This window comes from Chiloscyllium plagiosum, chromosome 19 (assembly GCF_004010195.1).
Source record: "Chiloscyllium plagiosum isolate BGI_BamShark_2017 chromosome 19, ASM401019v2, whole genome shotgun sequence".
Lineage (NCBI taxonomy): Eukaryota > Metazoa > Chordata > Chondrichthyes > Orectolobiformes > Hemiscylliidae > Chiloscyllium > Chiloscyllium plagiosum.
The window spans coordinates 23,879,898-23,889,676 of NC_057728.1; the positions used below are offsets into that span (position 1 = coordinate 23,879,898).

At 40.3% G+C, this 9,779-nt stretch overlaps 1 protein-coding gene across 1 annotated transcript in view; it reads left to right on the forward strand.

Annotated features, from left to right (window-relative positions):
- The window catches only part of cacna1c (calcium channel, voltage-dependent, L type, alpha 1C subunit), an 890,104-nt gene that overhangs the window by 182,814 nt on the left and 697,511 nt on the right, over positions 1–9,779 (forward strand). The window contains exon 4 of the mRNA XM_043708872.1: positions 5,757–5,896. Coding sequence (XP_043564807.1) covers positions 5,757–5,896 — 140 coding nt within the window. The remainder of the gene's footprint in view (positions 1–5,756; positions 5,897–9,779) is intronic.

Genomic DNA, 9,779 nt, shown 5'->3' on the forward strand with positions numbered 1-9,779 from the left:
GTAGGGAATCTAATCTAATCTAAATGACAAATTGGTAGGACAACACCTCCTCTTCTGCCTAAGCAGCCTACAACCCGGAAGACTCAACATTAAGTTCTCCAATTTCAAATAACCTCCCTTCCCAGCCCCTCCCCCTCCCTTCCATTCCTGTCAGCCACCTACCGGAGTCATCCCTCCCATCGACCTATCAGGTCATACCCTCTACATTTATTCTTACCTCACCACCCTGCCCCTTTATCTGCAGCTACCCTTAAACCCACTCATAGGCTTGAAGAAGAGTTACACTCGAAAGGTCGACTTCTCTACCTCCTGATGCTCCCTGGCTTGCTGTGTTCTCCCAACCTCCTGCTTGTTGACCACCATTCAATCATGGCTGATAAGCTTCTCAATTCCATTCCCCTGCTTTCTTCCCATAACCCTCGATCCTCTGGATACTCAAGAACCTATTATCTCACTGTTAAATATACTCAATGACCTGGCTAAGCTTATATGTTAAGTTTTCATTCCCGGGACCATTCTCGTGAACCTCCTCTGAACACGCTCCAGGCCAGTACATCCTTCCTGAGATATGGGGCCCAAAACTGCACACAATACTCCAAATGTGGCCTGACCAGAGTTATAGAGCCTCAGAAGTACATTTCTCCTTTTATATTCGAGTCCTTTCAAAGATGGCATTGACCTACCTAAATACTGACTCCATCTGCAAGTTTGCCTTGAGGGAATCCTGGACTAGAACTCCCAAGTCTCCTTGCACTTCAGACTTCTGAATTTTCTCCTCATTTAGAAAATAGTATATGCCTCTATTCTTCCTACCAAAGTGCATGACCTCACATTTTCCCATATTTTACTCCACCTGCCACTTCTTTGCCCACTCTGTGAACCTGTCCAAATCCTTCTGCAGCCTCCCTGCCTTCTCAATGCTACTTATTCCTCTACTTATCTTTGTATTGTCTGCAAACTTAGCCAGAATGCCCTCAATTCCTTCATCTTGATCGTTAATGTATAAACACCTTGCGAAACACCACTTGTCACTGGCTGCCATCCTGAGATGGACCCTGTTATCCCCACTCTCTGCTTTCTGCCAGACAGCCAAGCTTGTATCCATGCTAGTACCCTGTCTCTGACACCATGGGCCCTTATCTTACTCAGTAGCCTTCTGTGTGGACTCTTGTCAAAGGCCTTCTTGAAGTCCAGGCAGATAACATCCATTGGCTATCATTGGGGAAGTAACAAGCATGTTAGATCAGAGAATTCTAGCAGATTTGTCAAGCATGACCTTCCCTTGATGAAACCATGCTGACTTTGCCCTATTCTACCATACATTTCCAAGTATTGAGAAATCTCATCCTTCACAATGGATTCCAGGATCTTACCCATGAGGATCGACTAATTGATCCATAATTTTCCCTCTTTTGCCACCTTCTGCACTAACTAAATCAATAACAGAGAACATTGGTGTGCAAACCTTGTGTCAATGGCAAAGAATTAAAAGGGAACCAAAGAGAAAGAAAGCAACTCAACTATTGTCCATACAGTGTGGCACCCAGGACTTTACACAATACTCCAGCTGAGATCAAATAAGTATTTTATACAAGTTCAACATCACTTCCTTGCTCTGATACTCTATTCCTTATTAGTAAAGCCCTGGATGCAGATTCATGAAATTATTTTTCCACCTGCCTGCCTTTTCAATGATTTATACACATTTATACTACAGGACAATCTGCTCCTACATCTCCTTTAGAATCGTACACATTTTTTTAAAGTTGTGTTTCAATATTCTTTCTTCCAAAATACATTACTTCGATAAATTGTGACAAGTTTATGGTAGTGGACTAGAAATCAAACCTCCAAATATTTCCCATTTACCTTCCTGATAAACTCCAGTTAAAAGAAAACACTCACCAGGTTTCTGTACAGAGGAACCTTGATTATCAGAACGAGATGGGCAGTCACTATTTTGTTCGGATAATTGATGATTCAGTTAATTGATTCAATGCCTCTCCTCTGGGGCTCAGAGTTTTCTGAAGTTTCCTTTTTCCTCACTCTGCCTGCCTTGCTCCCTCCCTCCCTCCCTCCTTCTCTCTCAAGGTTTGTTTCTGAGCAGACACACACTTGTGTGTAAGGGACCTGCAGCATTGCTGATGCTTTCTCCCGAACCCCTCAATCGGTTCAATAAGATGAATGCAGCGAGCACTTGCTCAGTCCGCTCCCTGTTCGGGAGTCTAGGCAGCAGCACACCGCGTGTAAGTCCTGCCCACCAACCCTGGCCAACCCTGCCCCCTGCACCACTGTCTGCCTCCCTCCGGGGCAGCCAGACTGCACACCAATAGTAAGACAGCTGCTGCCTTTGGGGGGTGAGTCTCAAAGTAGCACACACACACAACGTTTTTACTGCAACTTTTTGACAAGTTCCACCTTTGACAATGTTGGAGAAATTATCTGGGGAAGTGGCGTTCAGGGTACACCCATGTAGAACTTCAGGGAAAGTGTGGTGGGGGCGAGAGAGAGAAACGGCGGACAGTCATTCATTTGGAGACGGTGCCTGGGCTCCCATTGATGTCCAGGACTGTTCTCAGCAGCATTTCAGTAAGCCGGGTTCATCTTGAACAGGCACGATCACTGTTGAAACGCCTCTTTGAATTTGTCCTTTCACTGTCTTTGACAGTGTTTTATTCCTCCTTCAGCAGGGGATTTGCTGGGAAAATTGAGTGGGAAAACTACTAGGTATTACAAGTACCTCCATACATGAGAGAGAGAAAGAGACATAGAGCGTTTTCTGTTTTTCTTTCTTTGCAGGCTATGTGAATGTCTGCTGCCTTGGTCTCTTAGAAACCATAGTAATTTGATCAGGAGTCAATCAAAATATTGTTGTCGAGCAGTTTTCCTAAGTTCAAAATTCATAAGCTTTGTGGTCTCTGTTTCTGCTCTCTGTTCCAGGAAAAAACAAAATTGTATACAAATCACAAGGTACTCCAGTAAGAATGATTTTAAAACTACAGCAATCTCTTTGCACAGTTCCCTTAGCCTAAAGTACTAAGTTAATTGTTGTAATCCACAGTGTGAAGCTAAAATGAAATAAAAAGTAGTTTTTACATGCTTCTCTGCATTGAACTTCGTCTGCCATCAATATGCCTACTCCACTGACTTGCCTCTGACCTTTTTGAAGTTCAAAACTGACTTCCTCACAGTTTACAATGCTTTCAAGTTTTGTACCACCGGCAAACTTTGTAATTGTTCTCTACGCACTAAGATCTAAATCATTAATATGTATTCGGAAAAGTAATGATCTGAACAACCAATCCTGGTAAACTTCAAGCTTCCTTCAGCCTGAAAAAGATCCATGGACCACTACTCTCTGTTTTGTATCACTCAGCCAATTTTGGATGCATGTTGCTCCTGTCCCTTTTATTCCATATGGTATAACTTTTCTCAAAACTGTGTTATGTATTGAACATCTTCTGAAAGTCTATGAACACTACAAGAAGGTATTACCCTCATTGACCTTTTTTGATAAACCTTGAAAAAACCCCAGAAAGTTAGTTAAGCACATTTTCCCATTTAGTCATCCATGTTGACTTGTCCGAATAAATACTTGTTTCTAGAAGCTTAACCACGATTAAGTTAAGCTGAATTATCTGCAATTGTTGTAATTATTCCTTACAATCTCTTTTTGAGTGAGGTTGTGATGTTTTCAATCTTCCAGTCTCTGATATCTCCCGAGTCTGGGGAAGACTGAAAGATTATGAGCAGTGCTCCTGCAATTACACTCTCTCTGACAAACGAGGACATCATAGACTGGTAAACTTCCTCTTGAAGAATCCAAAGTCACACGATACCAGCTTATACTCCAACAATTTGAAATCACAAGCTTTTTAAGTGCTGCTGTGTTGTCAGGTAAAGTGCAGAGTGGTACATTGGCACAGAACTTATAGCAGAGAGATCAAAACATCATAATAATGGTGTGAGTGGAGTGTCAATATGTTGAATAATAAGTCTCTGCAGATGATCAAAAATATCAGATGGTGGAAGTAGTGTCAACAGCTGAATAGCAAGTGATGGGGATGACCTATAATCCGATTAATTCAGGCAGAGAGATAATTACAGAAAGTTAAAAATTAGACAAACTAAATGGCTGGAGTAACATGATAGGAAAAAGAATTGCATATAGAGGGTCAACCAAAGTAACAAGTAATCCAAAACTGTACAAACTAATCAGATCAGTCTCATTCTTAGACACACACATTGCCATCAAGGACGGAAACCTCTTACCTCACTCTACTACATGTCCATGGATGAGCTCACTTCTCTAGCCGCCACCCTAAACATGTTAAAGAAGCCATACTCTATGGACAAGCCTTACATATACACCAGATCTGCTCAGATGAGGAGGAATGCGACAGATAAAGACGCTGAAAGATGCCCTCCTAAGAATGGGATGCGATGCTCAACTCATCAATCGTCAGTCCTAACGTGCCACAGCAAAAAACCGCAATGAACTCCTCAGAAGACAGACACAAGACAGGACCGATAGAGTACCCTTCGTCATCCAATACTTCCTGGAGCAGAGGAACTATGCCATGTTGTTCGCAGCTGTCAACATGTCATTGATGAGGATGAACATCTCACCAGGGTCATCCCTAAACCTCCACTTCTTGCCTTCAAACAACCACCAAATCTGAAATAGATCTTCATGTGCAGCAAGCTACCCAGCCTTGAGGACAACACAACCCTTCCACAGAAACCTCTGCAAGACATATTGGAACATCGACATGAATACTACCTTCACATGTGGGAACACTACCCACTATGTACAAAGCCAATGTTGGCTGGCTGTCAGTTAATTGTGACAGGGTAATTTAATGGAGCAAGAGAAAGCACTTAACATGTTTCCTCTTATGCCGCCATCATCCCTCTGCCCTATATGAAACTAAATGTATGTATCTTTCACCCATCTACATGGAGCACTAGATTGCAAAGAACTATATTGTTGTTCTCCTCAGGAGCTGATTTACATAGTAGATTTACCAGATTCATCTAATTTCTGGAGGAATGAAAGGCTTTTCATAATACTCAGTTCTATTTGTGAAATCTCAATATTCAAAGAAATAAAGAAATAACATCTTCCACATATACTCAAGGTTATGGTGTAAAGCCTAAGATATACAAAAGTGTTCTAATTGTTTTTTAAATGCAAATATGTTTTTAGAATGCCAATGACTTTTGAGTATAGCATTTAAATTAAACAAAATATTTTAAACTTTTATTGTTTGGCAAATAATTGTGTTAAGCATGTAAAATATATCACACAAAGCAAACCTTCTGTAGATCTATTGCTGTTCTTGTAGTTAAAACACTTCATCAGTTTATTTAAATTAAAATAACTGAGGAGCATTACTATAGTAGTAAAGTAAATGCTAATTATAGAAACAAGTACAGGTCTACTTGGATAGGAGTAGCACACACTGAGGCATATGAACATTCATTTGCAGATGTTAGGGTTTAATATTCCTGATGAAGGCTTATGTCCGAAATGTTGACTGTCCTGCTCCTCAGATGCTACCTGACCTTCTGTGCTTTTCCAGTGCCACACTTTTCAACTTTAACATACCTTGGGAAAGTATACAGAAATCCTTTGACCAGTGCTATAATGTTTATGCGTGATGAGAGGTTACATGTAATGACATATTTCTCAATTCAAATAAATTACAATTGTGACTGCAATAACACATTTTTCTCTTTTCTTCTACATGCAGGAACGGGTGGAATATCTCTTTCTCATCATTTTCACAGTGGAAGCATTTTTGAAAGTAATAGCTTATGGGCTTCTGTTTCACCCTAATGCGTACCTCAGGAATGGCTGGAATTTACTAGATTTCATTATAGTGGTTGTAGGGTGAGTACAGATTTATTTTTGTCATCAAACTTATTTTTGTCATTTAGGGGAGGCGATGGCCTAGCAGTATTATCATGGGACTGTTAACCTAGACTGGAGTTTGAATCTTGCCATGCTAATTGGTAGAGTGTGAATTCAATGAAAATCTGGAATTAAGAGTCTAATGATGACCATGAATCGATTGTTGATTGGTGGATAAAAAATTTGGTTCACTAATGACCTTTAGAGAAGGAAACTGCTATCCTTACCTACATGTGGCTCCAGATCCACAACAATGTGGTGACTGTTATTAGGAATAGACAATAAGTGCTCATCTAGCCAATGAAACCCTCATCCCATGAATATAAAAGAAGAAGTTGCTTTCCTGCTACTTTTTTGGTTCTGAATTAGGCTACATTTTGCAGTAGGATCGAGTTGTAAGTTTTAAAAAAACCAACTTGTCATATACACTGACTTTAGTAAGGTGTTTGATAAGGTTCCTCATGGTAAACTAATGGAGAAAGTGAAGTCACACAGAGTGCAGAGTGTTCTATTTCAGCGGATAGAGAACTGGTTGAGCAACAGGATATAGAGAGTAGTAGTTGAAGGGAGTTTCTCGAAATGGAGAAAGGTGATCAGTGGTGTTCCACAGCGATCAGTGCTAGGGCCACTGGTGTTTGAGATATACATAAATGATCTGGCAGAGGGCATTGTTGGTCTGATCAGTAAGTTTGCAGGTGACACGAAGGTTGGTAGAGTAGCAGAAAGCATAAGGGACTGTCAAAGAATACAAGAGAATGTAGATAGACTGGAGAGTTGGGCGGAGAAGTGACAGATGGAGTTCCGTCTGGGCAAATGTGAGTTGATGCAGTTTGGGAAGTCTAATTCTAGAGCGAACTATGCTGTAAAAGGAAGAGCCTTTGGAAGAGTTGATGAGTAGAGAGATCGGAGTCCTGAAAGTGGCTGCACAGGTGGATAGAGTGGTCAAGAAGGCATATGGAATGTTTGCCTTCATCGGACAGGGTATTGAGTGTAAGTGCTGGCAGTCATGTGAAAATTGTACAAGACATTGGTTCGGCCACATTTAGAATACTGTGTACAGTTCTGGTAGCCATATTACCAAAAGGATATGGATGCTTTGGAGAGGATGCAGAAAAGATTTAAGAGGATATTGCCTGGTATGGAAGCTGCTAGCTATGAAGAGAGGTTGAGTAGGTTAGGATTTTTTTCATTAGAATAAAGGTGATTGAAGGGGAACCTGATTGAGATCTACAAAATCATGAAGGGTATAAACAGGGTAGATAGAGATAAGCTTTTTCCCAGGGTGAGGGATTCAATAACGAGAGGTCATGCGTTCAAGGTGAGAGGTGGAAAGTTTAAGGGGGATACACACGGAACGTATTTTAACAGATGATGGTAGGAGCATTGCCAGCAGAGCTGGTAGAGGCAGGCACAGTAGATTCACTTAAGGTGTGTTTAGACAGATGCATGAGTGGGTGGGAGCAGAGAGATACAGATCCTTAGGAATTGGATGAGAGGTCTAGACATTGGACTGTAAATTTTCTTTGTTCTTTATTCTTTGTTTGGACGTTCTTTTGAATGCCATCACAGCCTGAGCCAGAGGTACACTCCCATCATGCCACTTGACCTTCTATTGTTTGAGTTATGTGCAGACTTCTACTCAGGGATGCCCAACCTGATTCACCAGCATAATTTGCCTGGAAATAGTCAATTAACTGGGCAGGACCATGATCCTGGTGGATTACATTTAAGAATAGCAGGTAAACTGCACTGAAGGGATGGGGCGAGGGGATGGTAGTGGTGATGACGGGGGGAGGTAGGTGTTGTGGTGTGGAAGGGCGTGGTTAGGAGGTGGCATCTTGAACACATAAGATTGCTATCAGCTGCAGGGAGGGGAGTTGCTCTGAAAGTGGGTTGATGTCTTTAAAGGCATCTAAAAATGTAAGAACCCTCTAAAGGTTTCCAATTGTTTTAAAAAAAAAACAAGTGAGACCAGAATGCCTTTGAGGAAATCCCACCACAGGATGGTCTAATGATCATTGTTGCTCCAGAATTGGGTTCTGGTGGTTAAAGGATACATTATTCGCCTCTAGAGATGAAAAAATATCCCTTAAATGGTCCTATGCATTTGAGCAGACTGACCTACTCACCTCTGTGAAATCCTCCAGAGATATAAATGCATCAGGGCCATCCTGATGCAATTCCCTTCTAAATATCTGCTGTCACCAAACTTCTTCCCATTCCAATCACCTTACCCAAGAACTGGCCCCACCAACCACCATCACCACCCTGCCTTCGCACAGATGGGATATGCAATCCAATGTTTCAGATCTTTGACCTTCCAACAGATCTTAAATGTAAACGGTTTTACTCTTTGTAGATGTGACTAGGCTAACATGGTACAAGGGTTTCTGTTTATTTTTTGTTTCAAATTACCAAAGTTTGCAGTAGTTTACTTGTATGTTAGTTCTGATACTGATTTGGGGATATTAAAGCATAGTGTTATTTATTATTGTCTTAAATATGTAATTACTGGCAATGTATAGGTTGTGAAATTAAGTTTGAGATCCAGGTAAACAACAAAAGATATCTTCAATTTTTACTATTGCCCTAAATCATGAACTGGGAAAGTGCACATCAGAATTGTAAACATTAAATTTTACTTTATTTTATGTCCAAAGTCTGTTACTTTATATAGGGAAATGACAAAAATTATTTACACAAAAGTCATGGCTGAAATGGAACTTATTTTCAAATTAGGGTATTTACAAATAATTTAAAGCACACTCACGTACTTAATATTATGTCACACCTTCCCACATTTCCCCTTTATAAAGATGTATCAAAGTGTATGCATTTATAATTAATTAATTATCTATAAGTGGAAATATTCCTTTTTTTTAATAGATATTTTTATTAGAAATTTAACATTTTTACAAGTTTACAGAAATAAACAAAACTCTCAGATATAAACATTGATATACAATTAGCTCAAATATACAATAGCCAAAATTTAACAAAAAAACAAAACATCAAAAAAAAACCGAAAAGAAAAAAAACAAACAAACAAAACTCAACTATCTACTAATCTAACCTACAACTAACCAGAGCGTATATTTAAGTCTCTTACATGCTCGGGATGTGTTAACATCAGATATGATAAAACCCGTATTCGTGCGGGATTCCTCCCCAGAGGGGCCGCGGACCAGCCAGGTTTGTAATCTCAATTAAATAAAAGCCCTTGGTAGGATAGCCGAAATATCTGTATTTATGTAATTCAAAAAGGGCTGCCATATTTTATAAAATAATTCGGTCTTTCGGTACACCATATTTGTAAGGAAGTCAAGGGGAATACATTCCATAATTAGTCTGTGCCAATTTGAAAGTCCAGGGGGGCCCTCAGCCGCCCAGTTCACCAAAATATTTTTCCTTGCACAGAAAGAAAGAAAGAATAGAAAATAGTCTCTTCCCATACGTGTCCAGGGAGGGAAAGTTCGAAAAGCCCAAGAGGAGAGATACGGGGTCCACTTTAATTTCCGTTCCTAAAATTTCTATCAGGGTACTTGCTACTTTAGTCCAATATCCACGGATCTTATGACAGGTCCATAAGCAATATACAAGAGTGCCCACCTCTATTTTGCATTTAGGACACATTGGAGATGCTCCTGCCTTAAATTTTGCCAATCGAACCGGTGCTATATGGGCCCTATGAAGTATCTTCAGCTGGATAGCCTGGGTTCTGTTACAAATAGTAATTCTTCTAGCATTTTCCCAGATATCATTCCACGTTTCTGTGGAGATTTCTAGTCCCAGATCCTGATCCCATGTTTTAAGCAGATTATCCAAATCTCCCGATACTTCATCATGTAGTAAATAATAAATA